The 19,916-nt window shown below is 39.7% G+C and overlaps 1 protein-coding gene across 1 annotated transcript in view; it reads right to left on the bottom strand.

The window, feature by feature from the left end:
* Positions 1 to 19,916, bottom strand: part of GTF2IRD1 (GTF2I repeat domain containing 1) — a gene marked incomplete in the record, with an annotated part of 795,304 nt that overhangs the window by 18,659 nt on the left and 756,729 nt on the right. Inside the window, 1 exon segment of the mRNA XM_044054146.1 lies at positions 14,064 to 14,101. Coding sequence (XP_043910081.1) covers positions 14,064 to 14,101 — 38 coding nt within the window.

Raw genomic sequence — 19,916 nt, 5'->3', positions numbered from 1 at the left:
ACTAACTCTGAATATGTCCACTGCAGTGGAAAATTTTGAAACAGTAAAATTAAACCTCCTTTCGAGGCTTAATCCTTAGGAAAGCCCAAATGTAATGGTTCAGAAAGTTACGTCCTAAAGCACTGAGCTGCCAAAGGAGGCCCAACTGATGGAATAACAGTCTATACATTGAGAACAGACAATCATTTGACTACAGAATAAATCTCTTCAATGGACACATTCTTGAAACAGTTGTTGCTGGTAAAGCAGTCTGACTGTAGCATTTTACAAATGGTGGGCAGCCACCTAGTGCAAAAGATAACACAGTCAACAAGGCCCTTAGAAAGGGTTTGCTTAGTTAATGCAAGATCTTCCTTTTTGAAGAAAAAGAAGAAAAACAGCAGGCTATTGTTTTTTTTTTTTTAGGTACTTTCACTCCTCTGCCTTTTGACCATCTGGCCTCCCCCTACTGGACTTCAGACAATGTAATGCTTTTGGTGGGGAGTCCCACAGATTCGCTGTGGTAAAAGCCATCCAGACCATAGGGGCTGTCACACAGGCAGACACTGAGTTTGTGCTCGCACTACTATCCTTGTAGTGAGGACATTTTGTATACAGCCTATTATTACCCTCAATATAACTATACCAGTGTGGGAAACTACAAATAAAAATGTAAAAGCTAGTAATTAACACCAATCTGTATAAATAGTTTACAAAGGATTATAAGAAACTCTGGATGCCTCCTAAAAGGAAAGAAAATAACGGCTGGAATTTCAGAAAAAAAGTGACTAAAAAAGCAGCACTGGCTAAAGAGCATGTGGCTGTCACCTAAGAAGTAAAACAAAATCTGAGATAACCAGTAGAAAGGCTGCAAGCTCGTGTGATTCCTAGGGAAAGAATTCGGTTGTCCGTTATTGTCACTTCACTATTTTCAGCTCTGCAGTGGAAAGTTACGGTTGGGTTCAGGTAAGTGTGCGATTGTGTGGACATAAGGGTTAGGGTAGGATAGGTGAGTTAGGGTTAGGGCGCGGGTCAGGTAAGTGTGCGAATGTTTGGACGGGAGGGCTAGGGTGGGATAGGTGAGTTAGGGTGCGGTGAGGTGTGTGTGCGATAGTGACGGACCTTAGGGTTAGGGTTTGGGTTAAGGTAAGTGGGTAGATAGTGGTGTATGTACAGTTTAGTGTAGGTTTAGATGTAAGATTTTAGGTGTATGTGTGTGGATTGCTGTGTGTTTGGTGCATTTGCGTTGTGTGTATGTGTTTTGGAACAGCAATTTTTTTCCCTAGGAAAAAATTTGATGTTCTAAATGTTCGGTCTTACCGGTTTTCGGTTACTAGGTGTCGATATTAGAACATTCGAAGACCTGAAACTTTGATGTTCTAATATAGACCCGTCTAATCTTAGGAGAGTGTTATCAATGTAATCTGCTAGGGGTTGCTGTCTTCCCAAAGAGTACAGTTATGCATTTTTTTAACTGAGTTTTAGGCCATGGCTCTGGCACCAGTTATTTGTCTGTGTCAGATCCTTGTGGTAGGATATCTTTGGGGGATTCAGTGATTGTACCCAGCTTGCAGTCTTCAGTAAATTTGGTCAAAGGCCATCTACATTTGCCTTGACTTCAGAGAAGTCTATTCTGAAGAGGAGATGTTCCAGTACTGAACCCTGTGGAACACCACTAGTAAAAGACTTCTTTGTGAAAGTGTATTGCCCCACCCTAATTTTATGTATCCTATTCATTAGCCATTTGGCTATACATCGGGTGATGTGGATTTATACTTAACTTTGTGGGTTTATTTATAACAGCAGATTGAGATATTGTCTCAAGTGCCTTTGCCAGGTGGAGGTAGGCAGTATGCACTGTTTTGCCCTCTTCCATGGCTCTAGTGACCTTCTTGAAGACATTCACCAGGTTTAGTAGATATGACCTGCCCTTGACGAAACTGGAATGGGATGGGTCCCTTTTTTGAAGAATTCCTACTTCTTTGTTCATCAGGCCCATGATAATTCTTTCTGTGGCATTGCATATAAGACTAGTCAAATGTATGGGTCTGTAGTTCCCTGGGTCTGTTGATGGTTCCCCTTTGTGTAGAGAGATGACCACTGCAGTCCTCCATTCCCTAGGGATGAAGCCTGTCCCGAGACTGTTGCTGAATAGAGATTCTAGTGGACCTGACAGGTCATGTTTCAAGCTATTTAGGAGGCATCCTGGGATATTATCAGGACCTACTAATGCAGTGTTTTTAGCTCTGAAGAATGCAGTGAGGACCTGTCCTTTAGCGATAGTTGGGGGAGAAATGGTAGACGGTATTTCCAAGGGGGAAACTGGGTTCATAGGGAAGTGAACTTGGAGTTAACTTTATTGGTCAGCAAATTTGCTATATCCTCCACTTTAGTATAGGGCGTTCCTTTTACCATTTTCAACTTTCCACTATTTTCAACTTTCGGTTACTAGGTGTCGATATTAGAACATTCGAAGACCTGACACTTCGATGTTCTAATATAGACCCGATTAGACCCAGTGGTAAGGGACTCGGGAATTCAGGCTGATTGTAACTTGAAGTTTAATCACCATGTATCCATGGTGGTGAGAAGATCCTTCTACATGACATATCTTATAAGTAAGGGTATGGTACGTAAATTTAAGGAGATCATAGTCCTACTATAATCTGCCCTAATTAGACCAATAATTGGGTACAGTACAACCTGTGGCATGTACCTGACCACTCATTTTCCAGCAGCTGGACTGGCCACAGATGTTTCTCACTAAAAAATATAGGGTGTAAATACGTCCTGTGCAGATTATGTCAAAGCCCTGTCTCCTACAGACTACTGAAGAGTGATGTATGCCTAACCTACATGGCATTCTTCAATCTAGCACTGATGGATTTGCCACAAATATGCAAAACAGGCAGCAGCAGAATTACCCAAGCTAAGGATCTAGACCTCAGGCCAGATTCATAAAGGTTACCACAAACTTTACAATATGGGTACACTTTGTACACACTTTCTAAATTCAAGAACAGTCCTCCTACAATGCTTATGCTGTTTTTTTCACTCAAAAAGGTTACACCAAGTCTACAAATAGTGTACACTTGGTGATCACCTTTATGAATCTGGCTCATCATCTTTGACATAAACAAAACATGTTGGAGAGACAGGTGGTGTTCTCAGAGATTATCTCTTCTCTGGAACAGACTCCCCATTCATGTAAAGCAGAGCTCTTCCCAAAGCCTATTCAAACAAAGTTTGGACCATTGGTTGAGGAAATCACAAATTCAGTTGTGGCTTGTCACCTGTGTCCCCTTATAGACAGTGGTGGCTTGTAGATCCCCTAAGGCACATGCATGTACCAAAACCATTCTAGTCCTTCGGCATTGATAACTGGAAAGTTTGGGGAATGAATGGCTAAGCTTAAAAAGGTTCTTGGCCCTTAGCCTAGCAACTTGGCTTTAATGGCCTGAAGTTGTCCATACAAACATTTAAAAATGAAAGTAAAAGAAAAAGTCATGGACATTCAGAATTGCAATTTAGTTGAGTCACATATTGTGTTAGGAATTCTGCTTAAGAATGAGGTGGTTGTCAGTAAACATGAGACAATTGCTACATTGTCTCAGGATTCCCATTTCCATGGTTACAAAGACAGCAGGAAAGCGCACATCCATGGCTGCGGATCCTCTTTTTTTCTGTTCTATGAGGGGCGGAGCAAGAAGGGTTTGTAATTAAGTAAACTGTGAGTTGTTGGGCTTCGGTGGGGGGAGAGGTCTAGGACTGATCTAAAACCGTAATGCTTCTCAGTGGGCAAACAAGCTGCTCTACACTCTTACAATAAAAGTCCATACTAGTAAAGCAAGAAATTATGAAAGGAAATTTGATAAGCCTGAATAAGCTTGCTGTAGTAACTATGAGAGTGTAAGAAAATGTTCTTCATGTGACTGTAGTAGGGAGGTGTTTGCAAGCAATGAAGGTCAGCAAGTGCAAAGGCTGATTACTCCACGTGCAGTCATGCAATTTAGATTATGCCAGGGTCTTTTTAGCTGGCAAATCCTGCAGGGTCAAATGTTTATTTGCAGCAATAGCTCAGACAATGGAAGGACAGGTTGGACTAATTTTGTTTATAGTGTTGACTGTTGTAAATTTGTTGAAGAAAAGAGGGTGATGTTCTACACTACATGCTAGTGTGAGTTCAGTTATATGCAAACTGAAGCAGGCAAGTCATTATGGGGGGATTGTCTATTTTATTATGATAATGTATAGTATAAAGCTGAACTAAAAAAAGCTTTTGGAAAATGATGTAACCAATGGCTTCCAGCCTTGTTGGCATGCACACATAAATATAACAAAGACAATGCTAGTGAAAGGGGTAAGCAAGGAAAATAGGGCTTTATTTCCACTTTGACAAATGGATAATCTTAGGATATTATTATGGAATATAAATGCTCTCACTAATCCAGTTAAAAGGAAGAGAGTACTTGCATACATACGAAAGATCACTGTGAAATTGACTTTGTTGCAGGAGGCACATACAGGCTGGCAGGAGCACAGCAAACTAATTAAAACAGGGTTTCAAGAAGGATATTCATTAGAAAGTCAAGGATCTGGGAAAGGAAGAGTGGTGATACTGACACCTGTAAATATACAACAGGAAAGAAGCAGCAAACAGGGAAGGTATGTTATAGTTTGGGGGGTGCTGGACAGGGGTGAGAATTACACTAGCCAGCATCTGTACCCCACCAAAAACAAAATCAAACAGAATGAAAGAAAAATCTGGGGAGAGATTTTAAACTTCCAACAGGGACTCCTGTTTTTGGAAATTGACTGGAATGTAGTATACAATGGACAAGATGTATCTGGGGGTCCTAGAAAAGTGGTGGTTATAATGGAAGGGGAATTCTTAGAAGCCTAAATGGGAACATCTGGCTCAGAAGAGATTTTGGCAACTATGGAAGGCAGGGAAAGTACAGTTGTGTACACTTACCATAAATGTAGATGTTCGAGTGTATTCACTGTTGTAGTCATTACATTTGGGTAATCTGCTGGCAGGTTGCCCTCAGTCATCCTGATTAACAAAGTCTTGGGTCCTGTGCTGGTTGCTGTCCACTCTTCCATGATGTCAGGGGTATAAAACATGCAGCCGAGGCCATTACATCAGTTTTTCTTGCCCCAGATGTCAGGTGCCCCCCAAATGGGGAGCCAATATTTAAGTAATTAAAAACACAAAAATATACCTCCAAACAAAAGCAAATACTCCAAAAAGGCTTTTAAGCATAGTAAAGGAAAGAAGAGGTATAGTAAGAGAAAAAACAGGGGGTTGGAGAGAGGGTAACCAGGACTGCAACAGTGAATACACTCGAACATCTACATTTATGGTAAGTGTACACAACTGTACTATGTTCTTCGTGTTTCACTGTTGCAGCCATTACATTTGGGTAGATTCCCAAAGCTATGATTGGGAGGACGGATTTATACAACATTAGGACCAGCTATAATCCCTGCAGGACAGCAGAGGCAAAGCCAGCTCTGGATTTAAAGAATGGTAAATGGTAATGTTTGGTGAACGTATGAACTGAGCTCCAGGTAGCAGCTTCTAGAATGTCTCTGGTAGGAACACCTCTGAGAAAGGCTGTAAAAGTAGATGCAGCCCTGGTGGAATGAGATCTGATCCCCTGGGGAACAGTTTTTCCATGGTGCGTATAGCAGAAACAAATGCAATGGCTTATCCATTTGGAAATAGTCTGCTTTGAAATAGCCTTTCCCTCTGCCCCTGTAGTAAATGCCACCAGTAGTTGTTCAGATTTTCTCTGAGATTTTGTCCTGTTTAAGTAAAATCTAAGTTGTATGTGTACATCCAATGAATGCAGAATCCATTCTCCCTTGTTCTGTGGATTGGGAAAAAAAGTTGGCAAATGAATGGTCTGATTAAGAGCCACACTGGATACCACCTTAGTCATGAAGGATGGATTGGTCCTGAGAGACACCCTGTCCGCATGAAAAATAATGAAAGGCTCCACTGCCATAAGAGCCTGTAATTCGGAAATCCTTCTAGCTGAAGTGACTGCTAAAAGGAAAGCTGTTTTCCAGGAGAGAAATTTTAAGTCTGCAGTTGCAGCTGTTTCGAAAGGAGGGAGAGTGAGGTTTTTCAAATACAAAATTGAGGTCCCAAGCAGGGGTTGGAGCTCTCCTGGGTGATCTTAAGTTTTTGGCCCATCTGAGATGCTGCTTTAGCAGAGGATGAGAGAAGAGGGGAGGTTCTGTGTTATAATGAGCTGAAATGGCTGAGGCATGGATTTTTATGGAAGAAAAGGACAGGCCCTTGTGAAGCATCTCAGTTAAATGTTGTAAAATCTGAGGAATATTGGGCACTGTTGTGCTTATCCCTTATGACGGATTCCAGGCACAGAATCTTTTCCATTTGTCAGCATATGATTTTCTAGTACTGGGCCTTCTTGCCTCCAAAATGACATCCATCACAGGTTTACTGAGGGATGTCAAGGGTGAATTTAGGTGACTAGCCACGCTGCAAGATTCAAAGTTTGGAGCTGAGTGTGCAGAATTTGGTTGTTCTGCTGAGACAGTAAGTAAGGTGTCTGAGGCAGGTGCCACGGTGGAAGGTGTGACACACTGCACAGGAGTGGGTACCAGTGTTGGCGAGGCCAGTCTGGAGCAACCAAAATAATTTTTGGTTTGTCCTGTTTGACTTTTAGTAGAACTTTGGAGAGCAGAGGCAGAGGGGGAAAGGCATAGACTAATAGACTTTTCCAGCTGAATGATAGAGCATCCACTTTCCAGGCTTTTTTTGTGATGAGTTCTTGTGCAAAACTTGTCCAACTGATAGTTCTGGGGTGAGGCAAAAAGATCTATGTCTGGACTCCCTCATTTGCATGCCAGCATGTTGAAAATCCGTGTTTCCAGTTTCCATTCATGTGGGTCCATGAGATTTCTGCTTAGTCTGTCTGCCAGAGTATTCAGCTTTCCTGGCAGGAATTGAGCTTGTAGTTGAATTTGATAGTTCAAGGCCGTGTTCCACAATGCCATGGCTAGTCTGCAAAGGGGGTAGGAGTGCGTACCCCCCTGCTTGTTTATGTACCACATAACTGTGGTGTTGTCTGTCTTTATCATTAATTGTCCTGGATGAAGGTAGTCCTTGAAGGCTGTCAGTGCATTCTGTGCAGCTAGCATCTCTTTTTGATTGATATGAAGATGCATTTGATTTAGGCTCCATTTACCCTGAATGCACTTCCCTGCCAGATGAGCCCCCCAAGCATAGTCCAATGCGTCTGTAGTTAGGGTTTGGGCGGGGGGGGTGAATGGCAGTCCCTTGTTTTGGTGGCAGGCCTCTGCCCACCATAGGAACTCTAGTTGCAGGCAAGTTATGATAGGAATCATTGTTTCCAGGCTGTGAATGTTGACTCCATAAACTTTTTAAGTACCACTGAAGTTTCCTCATATGCAGTCTTGCATATGGAATTAGAAAAATGCAGGAGGCCATGAACCCCAAGGCTTGCATAATTTGTCTTGCAGATAGCAGGGTTTTTGTAGCCACCTGTTTGAAGTAAGTCACCAAATGAATTTGTTTTTCTGGCGTAAGGTAAGCCATTTGGGCAGTTGTATTCAAGCTTGCACCCAGGAATGTAATTTTTTGAGAGGGTACCAGTTGTGATTTCTTTTCGTTTATGGTGTACCATAGACAAGCTAGAACTTTTTTTTTACAAATGCCAGATGTTTTTGAAGAATGTCTCTGTTTTCTGCCTGACTTAAGCAATTGTCCAGGTATGGATATATCTGAATATTTCTTTGCCTGCAAAATGCAATTACTGGAGTCATGCACCTTGTGAAGACCCTGGGCACAGCAGATAAGTCGAAGGGCAGTGCAGAGAACTGGTAATGCAAATAGTCTGCTTTGAAGCGGAGATATCTTCTGCAAGATTCCCTGATTGGGATATGCAGGTAAGCCTCTTTAAGTCTAGAGTTACCAACCAGGCATCTTTGCCTAGCATAGGAAGTAACTGTTGAAGAGTCAGCATCTTGAATTTTGGAATGTCCAGAAATGTGTTTAGAGTAGATAAGTCCAGAATTGGATGCCATGAAAGTCCTGGGTACCAGGAACAGTCTTGAATAGAAACCTTGTCCCTTTTCCTCTTCTGGGACTGGTTGAATAGCTCCCATGTTCATGAGAGACAGTACTTGTTTCTGGGCCTCTACCCACTGATTTGGGGGCAGGTCTGGCCATCCGGTTGGGGTTGGTAACATTTGGAAATGAAATCTGTATCCCTGGGATACTATATATAAAACCCATTTGTCCTGGATTATAAGTTGCCAGTTTCTTACATGAAGTGCCAGTTTCCCCCCCAAAGGGGCGGCTGAAAGATAAGTGCTTGGTAAGTGTAGAGGGAAGTCATTGAGACTGCTTACCATAGGGAGGCGCCTTGTTGTTTTCAGATTTGGAAGAGGAGGCACCCCATTGTTTTGTTTTAAAAGTCCCTTGTGACTGAAACCTGGAGCCTTTTGAATGTCTGGGATTGACTTGAGTGGCTCTGGAAGGAACTGGAAAGGACCAGTTCTTAGTAGGCCAGCGCCTACTAAATCTTGGAGGTTGCACTTGTAAGAAATCTTTCACAGTTTGCATAGATTTAGCTTTATCTTTCATCTTTTTTAAAACTTCTTCAGCCTTATTACCAAAGAGATGGTCCTGTTGTAAAGGAGCATCCAACAATTTTGCTTTAACATGATCAGGCAGAGTTTGCTCTTCGAGCCAAGCATGCCTTCTTAGCACAGAGCCAGTTACAGCAGCCTTGCAAGAGGCCTCCAAAGAATCAAAACCACATTGCAAAGTATGTTTTCCAACTTGTTCAGCTGAATGCAATAAATCCTGTAAATCTTTATTTTCCACACAGTCAGAAATTAACATCATTTTCTGTTTCAGCAGTCCCATGATATGCTGCTGGTATTTAAGCATATGAAATTGACAGTTTAAAGTCCTGATTGCCAATGTTGCAGAAGTGTAAACCTTCTTACCCCATCTATCCAGCGCCCTGGAATCTCTATCAGAAAGGGTAGGATTTTTAGCAGTAGAGGCCTTAATGCCCTTGGGACCTTGAGAAATAGTTTCAGGATCTGCAATAGGATTTTGAAAAGGAATTTCTAGGAGTCAGGAACCCTGTAGCATCTGTCAGGCTTACAAGGAGCGGAGGCAGAGAATCAGGAGCCATACTAGATTCTGGAAAAACATCATCAACAATGTCTAGGACAGGAAGTATGTTGAGGAAGAAGAAAATCCCTAAGTCTCTTTTTAGATTCAGAAAAATCCTGACTTTCCCAGTGGAAATGTTCCCGTAAGGTATGTAAAGTTTCCCCAAAAGAAAAATCCTCAGGGGGAGAAGCAGAAGGAATGGAATCTTCTGCATCAGAGTCCTCATAACTAGGTATAGACAAATCTTGTTCATTAGAAGAGTCAGAAGAAATAGAATCCTGTTCTGAAGATTCATAATCAATGTCTTGCCTAGGCCTTTTAGAAGGGGGGGGGGGGTGGCTACCCCTGATCAGAGTAATTAAATCTTCAGCCATTTTGATCATTTGTTTTTTAGGCATAGGGGCCTGCACATGTGGCCCAGGCATCGTTTTTTTAGACACATATTTAGATTTTGGCCTTAGTTTTGAAGATGGCGTCGGTCTAATATACCATCTGTAGGCCTGAAAATGCCCTCAGAAGCCGGTGCCTGCACAGCGGCTCCAGACCCATCTAAGGTAGAGACATCCGCGGGTTCCATAATTGAAGCATCTGACGGCATACCGGACTCCAAATGGGTCTCAGTAGAGGCCTGCGAATCAGAAGTAGTGGGTATCAGGGGCTGCGAAAGTACCTCGCTGAGTACCGGCGAACTGGCGACTGGCTTAGGAGAAGTGCCGTCATCAGTTTTGGACCTCAACGGCCTGTCTCTGTCTTTTTCTTTGCGTTTTTTAGGTATTCCGGTAGCTGGATTACTAACCAATGACATTTCTGGACAATTAAAGCGTGAGCCAAAATATTTAGAAGCAAAAATATACAGACTTTTAATAATGCATTGATTAAATTTAGCACAAAACCGACAGCAAGGCACGTTGTGATCAGGGCCTAGGCAAGGAATACAGTACAAATGAAAATCCTTATGAGGTATTTGCTTCCCACAAGTAATGCAAGTATTAACTTTTACTGACATAGGTAAGGTGCAAGAAAAAGTTTCCCCAACGGGGTACTTAGCTTTTTAGTTGAAGTCTTCGGTTCTGAAACTCGAAAACGAAAATTTCAGGAGTCGGCTGACCGGCACTTGCGAACTGCTTCTGCTTCAGGCACCGCGCGGCAAGAAAGACTGATGTAATGGCGTCGGCTGCATGTTTTATACCCCTGATGACCTGACATAATGGAAGAAGGGGCAGCAACCGACGCAGAACCAAAGACTTTGTTAATCAGGCCGACTGAGGGCAACCTGCCAGCAGATTACCCAAATGTAATGACTGCAACAGTGAAACACGAAGAACATCAGTATATATACTACTCCCTGATTATCAGTTAAATGAGGCCAGATTAGGCAAGATCTGTTTTTCTGGAGAGCATGTTTATATGATAGATAAATTAGGTACTCACCCAATAATGGTATCTGAACATGGTCTCTATAGTAATCAGCCTAACATCTCAAGGAATTCTGCAGAAAAAGAGGCACTGCCATTGCCTATGTATTTATTAAAGAAAAAAAGCATTCAGGAAATGAGAAAATAATAAATCACATGATGTCCTGGAACATCTGAGTATACAGTTATCCCTATGGGATACATTAAACTTAGATTTTAGGTCACTGGTGGAGGGGCTTTTTTTCATTACCTTTTTGTTCTATTGCCACAACTGATTTTTTTTCTAAATGACTATAAACTCTGTCTGCATCAAATCCAGTATATAATTTTATATTATCAGAAGGCAAGTTATTGCTCCATAGGTCTTTGGATAGCTTGAACTTTCACTCTTAACAAGGAATATAATTTTTCCTATTGGGTGAGTACCTAATTTCTCTATCATATAAACATGCTCTCCAGGTTGGTGTCTGTTTGAGATGCATATATACATAATTGTTAGTCAGGGCTAATTATTTGTATAAAGACGTTAACACCTTTAGCCAAAAGTTAGGTACTGTGTCTGGTCCTGAGGTTTACCAATTATGAGTTTTTCTTAATCTTGTCTCAACTTCTCTGGCCATTATTTCATCCCATTTCATATCCTCTACATTAGAGTGTTTTACAGTTTATTTTAATTCTTCTATCCAATCAGTTTCTTTGTTATGTTTAACAGTGTCTTTATAAATACTTCTCCAAAATGTACCTACTACTACTTTTTTGGTACTGTTTCTATTAATTTAGCTTTGTTTCCCAGTTCTCTGTAAAACCTTTTTGGGTCATCAATGTATGGCTTATTTTGCACTTTTCCTTTATATTTAGCTGTATACCTTCTATTTTTTTCTGCTTGCACTGTTATTTTAAGTTTATTATTGAAAACAGTATATGATAAATTCTAGTCTGTTCTGATACTGTGCATTGCTTTTACGAAGTCTATCTAAGTACTCTGGGGATCTGTTCCCTTTTCTATACTGCTCTAACAGGGATACCTTTGTCTTTGTTGCTTTACAGTTGTCTCTGTTCGATGCTGTGCTTCCTTGGTGGCATTCTTCTTACTCCCTTCCTTTTCTTTGTTACTCTCCTTTTTATGGTATGGACCAATGTGGTTTTGTAGAAGGCAGGCAAATGGATTTCAATATTAACAGCAGTATGACGATACAGAATGAGGCAGAATGGCTGAGATCACCCCGATTAATGTTATGGTAGATGCAGAGAAGGCCTTTGTCAGGGTCTGCTGGGGTTACAAGGGGACAGCAATGGATGGATTTGGCTCTCCCCAAAAAACAAAAAAAAAAATTCTTCTTCTAATACTAAGAATATATGTGGGCTCTATAGTATGGATACTCAGTGAGTTCTCCCTGAGAGATTCTACATTGGTAGAAGGACAAGGCAGGGGTGCCCACTTTTGCTCATTTGTATTTACATTACACCTGAAGCCCCTAGCAGGATAAATAAGATATCTACAAACTGAGGATATACAAGGAATTGGCACTATTTGCAAATGATATAATGGTACACTTAACAAAACCTGAACACATTATCCCTGAACTTTTTTAAACATTAACACAGCTCCAACTATTTTTAGAGTATAAAAATTAACAAAACAAAAGGAATACTTGCACATTATAACACTCATACCTGTGAGGGCATGACAGAATGAAGTACCTGAGAGTTTGGCTGGACAGAAAGGTGAAAATGGAGACCAGGGAAACTTGGAAAGATACAAAACAAAACACAGTGAGGAAACTAAGGATTTGGAAAACCATGACAATGGGCTTAGGTAGCAAAGTGCAGGTAGTCAAAATGCTTATGGTCCCCCTAATATCCTATATACAGGCAGTCTTTTTACTACCAGCCTGAAAAGGTGTTGAGGCAATACTAAATAAAGAATGAAAGGAATTCTAAGGGGAAGTGAAAAGAACAAGAGTTAAATGGGGTAAATTATTTCTGCCTACCAACAGGGTGGGGGTCATGAATGGCAGATTTACCGGGTTACTTTAAGGCCATGCGGTTAGATTGGTACATCTGTCTCAAACTAAAATTATATGGCTGATTGGAAGCATATGATCATTATTTAAGGGGGAGGGCAACCAGTGGGATGCTGGAAGATTAGTTCTCTGGCTCGGTTTCTGAGGGGCAATCCTGATAAAGATGCTGAGTACTATACATATAAAGCATATAAAGTAGTGAATACTGTCTTCAGGACACACCAGGTTAAGGGATGAGAAAAAAAGAGCCCTTCAAATATGGTGGGTTGTAGAAAAAAACAGATCAAATAGGTACTGAAAAAAAGAATAACCACCCAACATACTGGGACCAGATACGTATAGCAAGTGAAGTATTAGAATGGGAAAGTGCTAAGAAAGTACTTCATTTAAATTCCAAAGATTATTTATTATGATCATGCAAAGGCCTACTAACACAATTAAAGTTGGGAAGAAAGGAAAGAGGAAGAAATAAATGAAATGTCTGAAGTAGTAAGATACTTTACAGAGCCTGCAAGAAACACCCAGCCAAGCTAGATCTTCACCGTGCAGCATCTTAAACCTCATGTTGTGTAAGCCCATGGGATATATGTAAATGACCTCTTAAGGGCATATCTGTGTTTTAACTACATGGCTGCTGAAGAATCACCATTCCTTGTCTGATCTCACATATGGCAAAGAAAAACTGAAGAGCTGAGAGTCAGGCAACATGATGGGAGTCAGTGGCTGGAGCTCATAGCCTGAAAAATATGAGGCACTAGCTGGTCCTAATGCTAAAAGCATATAATCCTGACTTACTGAACACGGATACCATCTTACCAGATAAATTCTGTCAAAATGGGGACAGCAGAAGAAGAAATCGCAACAGCTTTCTACGGTAGTTCATTCAAGGATTTTTAATTTAATCTTTCTCCCTCTTGCTATATAAAAACTGTCTTTCGGCTTTTCCAGGTTAGGGGTCGTCACAGTGGAACTCTGGTCCGCTAATGATTGGCAGTTGATTTTTACGTGCTGGCTTGCCAGGCCTAACACACAACCTTCAACGAAGGAATGCCCATTCATGCATGTCGACACACAGAAGATGCTCTAACTGAGAATCGAACGGGCAACGTCTAACTGTGAGGCGATAACTATATATATATATATATATATACACACACACACACACACATTTATTTATATATATATATATATATATATATATATACACACTTTTATATAAATATATATATATATATATATATATATATATATACACATTTATTTACATATATATATATATATATATATATATATACACATACATACACACACACACACTCACACATGTATAATATTAAGTAATAATGAAAAAATAACAACAGAGAAAACAAGCTAAAATAATTATGGTTTGATGAAGCAGATGACCTCAGACGGGTATTAAATCAATTTGACTAATACAACTTTGATAAGTGGACTCACTTGTTTTAGTTGATTCACTGCTGATTTCTGAAAAGGCCCTGTTGCAAAAAATAAAAATATGTTAAGTTTCACAAAACCAAAACTACCACTAAAGACAAGGTTAAATGGCTGCAAGTAGTGAATGTTGACTTGGACTGGTAATTAACTGCAGAAATATGATAGGTGGATGTGGAGGTGAGACATTAAACTATTAGAAGCAAAGCAAACATTTGTAATTAATTGCATAATATTACTCTGGCATGTACACAGGAAATATGTATTTCACTGATCAGGGATCAAACCGTGTACTTAGTTGTATTCATTTACTTTGATAAATTTGTAAGAAGTGGCAGGATAAATGTGTGACTCCACTCCATAGACATAAAGAAACCCAAATGAAAAAAAAAAAGAATTTCCTTTTTAAATCAAATGAGTAACATTAAAAGCCGAACATAAAACATACATGAATGTAACAAAAATTATTTTATGTAGTTGTTTGGCTACAGACTGCTTTATCAAAAACAGTAGTGTACAGCTGACCCACAGCCTATTAATTGTGCTGCAGCCCTTTCTGTGAGGTGTGATGACTTCTAAGTTGATACATTAGTAAAGGAGGTGCACTTGCAAAACCTCCTACATCGGTGGGGGCAGAGATGGCTTCCCCCTCACATTAAAACAAAAACAAATTAAAGTTATTTTCAGTGTTTGTTTGTGACTGTATGGTCTTTGACATAATGGTTCTAAACAAAAGACATACAACCAAAAACTGTACATGGAAACAAAGGCATCTCTTATTTTTTTTTTGTTTGCACTTGTACTAAAATAGTGCAAATGATGTCCAATCGGACTACATGCAAACAATTTCATAGGACAACTGTCACTGTTTAAAAGGCAAGATAAGCTAGATTAGGATGGTGTAAATTCAAATATAAAACCAAAGCTTATATATTAATTACTTTTTGCATCCCCATTTTTAATTACTCTAATGTTTTGGGTTTCCAATACCTGTAAGGGAATGGACCCCATTCTGTGTAACTGGAACATTGTGGCTTTATGCTTGATTTTAACATACGTCCGAATGCCTTGTTGTGGGTACTAGTTTCAAAGGTTTTCTGTCCCACGCAGTACCTGACTGGGCCTTCAGTTTAGTTCTTCACAGAAGTGAGAAGCCTACTTGTCCTCCCTGCATCCATTTGAATTGTTACTATGGCCCTTAAAATTGCCTGTTGTTAAGTCTCTGTACTTGTGTATGTGTGTGTATGTATGTGTATGTATGTGTGCGTGTGTGTGTTTGTATGTATGTGTGTGTGTGTGTGTGTGTGTGTGTGTGTATGTATGTATGTATGTGTGTGTGTGTGTGTGTGTGTGTGTGTGTGTGTGTATGTGTGTGTGTGTGTGTGTGTGTATGTATGTGTGTGTCTGTGTGTATGTATGTATGTGTGTGTGTGTGTGCGTGCGTGCGTGCATGTGTGTGGGCGTGTGTGTGTGTGAGAATGTATCCTGACATGGATTGACATCCCAGTCTAGCACTGATCCTCTGTCTTTCAGTCTCTGCTTGCTGGAACAGGTTCTAACAACCTTGGGACCTCGAATAGGGTAAAGACAGTAATGAAAAACAAGCGAGTAAATTTATGTACAACAGAAAAATGCTGTACCTCAAACAGATGTACCAGTTAACAAGCAGGCACTGTTGTTATTACAAATGTTTACAAACACTGTACACAAATTATCTGTCTAAGTGTTTTTGCACTTGATAACTGAAACATTTACCAGTAGTATGGAAAATCAAATTATCTACTGTATGACCCCAGTTATTCTCATTACAGGCAATATATAATTACAAACCATGGGATGGGTAAGGCCAATCTATAACCAACTGGGACAGATTATTTCGAACACAAAAAGGGAAACTGGGTAGTTTTAAAATTACCCACAAGGACAGCTAGTCTAGTGCTTACCTATGAACCTCCAAGAGGTAATCAGTCTCTACATCACAGCATTAACACAATCGACCTTACACACAAGATAATCACTTCATGACTTGGAAAACTGATTGAAATTGTTGACAATTTTCAGCCATGACCTAGTCAGTAAGGGATAAGGATAAAGACAAATCTACTTGCACAAATAAATCATAGTAGCCAATCAAACAGCAGGTCTTTCAGAGGTGGGAGAAAACCAAAGTTCTCAAAAAAACCCAGAGAGAAACTGCATGGCAACCATAAAGACAGTAACTGGAAATTAGGAATGAACATCACACATTGGAGCCAAGCCAAGTCACCAACACTAAGCCTTTAAAGAATAAACAATGAAGATATAGTTGGGAAGTCGTGTGTGTGTGTTGGGGAGGGGACTCTAGACAAATGGTGAATTTGAATCTGTGTGTGTGGGGGTGACCTTGAACAATAAGAACTGACAATAAATTTAGGATGTGGAAAGGGTTAACAACATAAATTGGAAGCTATGTAGGTAGAAAATGGACAGCAAGAAATGAATATGAATTTTGGACATGGAGGGGGGTGATGACTCTGGATAATGATCAATAAAAATGAATTCAGGAGATGGGAGGAGAAGACCCTGGACAGCAAACACTGCAGATGAATTCTGTGGGGATGGGAGGAATCCAAGAGATGTGGGTACATATTTTAGGTAAGTAAATAAATATTTCATTTTGCAAACATAGTGCACTGATGTTGAAATTCAGCAAAAGTAACAAGAAAACATTCATCCAAGTAAACCTAGACTCATAACTTTGGTATTAAGTAATGTTCACCTTATAGTTCCTACATCATGAAATTTGTGCAGTCCCACAGATGACATTTTCCAAATGTGGTGCAAAATAACATTACAATGTTAATGGTTATATTTTAGGATAAAACATACAGAATGCTTACCTTAGGGTTCTATAGCGTGAGGTTTGAAGTGTCACAGCATAATCAGGCCTTAAAGGGTGATTTTGCAGTCAGCATTTGAAATAAAATTTCTTCTACAAAATCCCATTTTGGGGCAGAAATATTTCATGACAGTGCAGTTATTCAGGAAGGGTACTGCTAACATTTTCATGCTTGAGGAGAAATTGATCAAATATCAGATGCCCACAAGAAAAAAAGACGAATGTCATAAGGTCGAATGCTTTTTACCATAGGAAATCATTGCCTGTGCGTTTTCGAATTGTGTATCAGCAATGACTTACTTGTCTAGGGCGATTTTTCCCTTCTTTGAGTTGGTGTGACCAAGCAGTTGGCATATACAAGTCTGGGAGATGTTGGGGGGGGGGGAGTTGCCCCCCTTTGCAAAAATCAACAAAAAGGGAGTTTTTCATTCTTTTGTATTTTGGGCATTTGTTTTCATTCTTTTGGAAGGTCAACTTTCAAGAAGTCAGCATTTCCTAGTAAGACCAACCCTAGAGTGGTGTAGCAAACGTCTGCCAAATTAAATGTATAGCCTTTTGATATTTTTTAGTGTTTTGGGTTATACCTGTAAAGTGCTACAAATGGCAATTTGCTATTTTGGTGTAAAATGCCTGAAATTTAGTAAAGTTATGAAAAAATGCTCATCAATTTAAATGTAGACTCATAACTCTGGTGTTTGTATCAAACAATATTCTGGTACAAAGCTTTCAAAACTCTCACCTTATGGGTCTACAGCAGTCTGATGCATCCTTTTACAATATGCCTTAAAGATAGCTTCATAGTTACTATACAAAATGGAGTTTCCCTATTTAAAAATCACCTTTTGGGAGAGAAATGTACAAGGACACTGCATCTGTTGATGAGCCAGGGCTCAACAGATAGCATTTTGTAAATCTGATGAGAAAACTTTAAACTAAATGCATACTATTATTGATATTCAAAGGCACATTTTTGAAAAAGCCCATCTTATGTGAAACAGGGAGTTATCACTTTAAAGCTTGATTTCACATCAATTTTGTGGTCAATGTATAAAATGGCATTTTGAAGAATTTTACAATAACAGAGACCACAGTTCACAGAATAGGACATAAAGATGCTAGAATGAAAATATGCGAGTATTATATTATGAAATGATCACATTATGGTCGTTTGCTCAAAGTTCCATAAGAAATGACAGAAAAAAAGATGTTCATCACTAAACTGCAGGTAAGGAATGAGAACGTCTCCAGTGCAGGAAAGGTCATGTTACTGGCTTGTTTAAGGAACATACAAGATTTAGGGAGTTTGGTGGTGGGTCTGCATTGGAAAGTTCAGACTGAGGTATGAGATGCTAACAACACTGGACCATTTTGTTTAGTTAGGAACAAAAATATACATTTGTTGATCAGGTAAAATGTTCAGTTAGGCTATCATTAACATCTGTACAGTTAATGGACGAATGGTATTGGCTACGGGTGGTAAAGCACAGTGACTGGTTAGAGAGGGCTTTTATTATTGTGTGATTATGCAGTGGACTCTTGTATAGGCTTTTTGGATTTTTTTTTAACTTGAAACCTCCGTTTTGGTTTCTGTGGTAGTATCTACCACTTGGCTAGCCTGAATTACCCTGGGCCTTGGCACTCCCAGTATCTGTTTCATTAGAAAAAGCATGTGTTGGTGGTAATAAGTGCACTAGGTAGACAGAGATGACTTTTATGCTTTACATGTGTATTCATTTGATATTTTTGTGTATACACTTTCTGCACTTTACTTTAGAATTGTAGCTGTAGTCTCCAGGGCATTATCTACAGCTTGGCTGCCCTGAAAATAAATATAAGTTCTGTACTGACCATAACTCTAGATCTGGACAAACAAGTCTGTCCTCATCAACCATAGGACTAATGCTACTAAGCAGGCCAGCTACTGGCCCCTCTTGTATTACCCGTAATGTTATGTAAAACAATAACAAGAACAATGACAAAGACATCAAAACCATGACAACAAGAGGATGGGGGTGGTGGTAATGATCTGCTCTTCCCAATATAACATACACAACCTTTTGCATCTGGTTTGAGGAAATCTGTCCTTATCAAGAGGAAGACACAGTCTCAGACTAATCCATCTGGGTGGTCACTATCATGAGAACATATCCTGGACAATTGTGGCCCATAAATGAAGACTTAAATTCAGCAACTACTCCTAGCTTGCAGTGTTATGTGAACGTATTCAGTGTGAAGCTCACATGCCTGCTAGAGAACTAAATGCCATCTAAGGATGCATTGTTGAAAAATTCCTGAGAGGTAGTGACTACTCTGGCTGAGCAAGCTTTAAGTACAGAAGGCTAAAGGTTGTTGCAGTTTACAAAACAAAATTCATTACAATCAGACAACCACCTGTAAAAAAAATAATTATAGGACCTTCAGAGTCCAAATTCCTGTTAGAAAAGGATACAAACAACTGCAAATCTTTCCTTAAGAATTTTGATCTGTCCTCATAAAATACCATACTGTAAATGTAAACCTCTGTTAGAATAATTAAGAATACAGGCACGTTGACAGAATCAATGAGCTTTGTTGCAGTGGCAACTTTGGACATAAATAATGGGTTAGTTTGCAATAACACTCCATCCTTATGGAAAATCAAGTAAGAAGGACTAATACATAATGCTTGCAAGTTAGAAACTCCCTTAGCTGAGGTGACACCCAGTAGAAAAAGCAGTTGTCAAGATAAGTATCTTAACTCTACATTAACAGCTAGTTCTGAGAATGGAAATATTTTTTTCTAAAACAAAATACAAATCCTAGGGATGGACAGGATCCTTAAAAGGAGGCTGAAGAACAAAAGTAGCTCTGAAAAAAGGCCTAAAGTGCTTTAAAAAATGCTAATGATTAAACATCAGAATCTTGAAGAAAAGTGGAAATGGCAACAAGGTATGCTTTAGTAGAAGAATAGCTTAATCTTTTGTAAAAATCTGAGTAAAGCA

This window comes from Protopterus annectens, chromosome 13.part0 (assembly GCF_019279795.1).
Source record: "Protopterus annectens isolate FY-2018-M chromosome 13.part0, PAN1.0, whole genome shotgun sequence".
Lineage (NCBI taxonomy): Eukaryota > Metazoa > Chordata > Ceratodontiformes > Protopteridae > Protopterus > Protopterus annectens.
The sequence above is the reverse complement of the archived record's forward strand: the minus strand, read 5'-3'. Positions and strand labels throughout refer to the sequence as shown.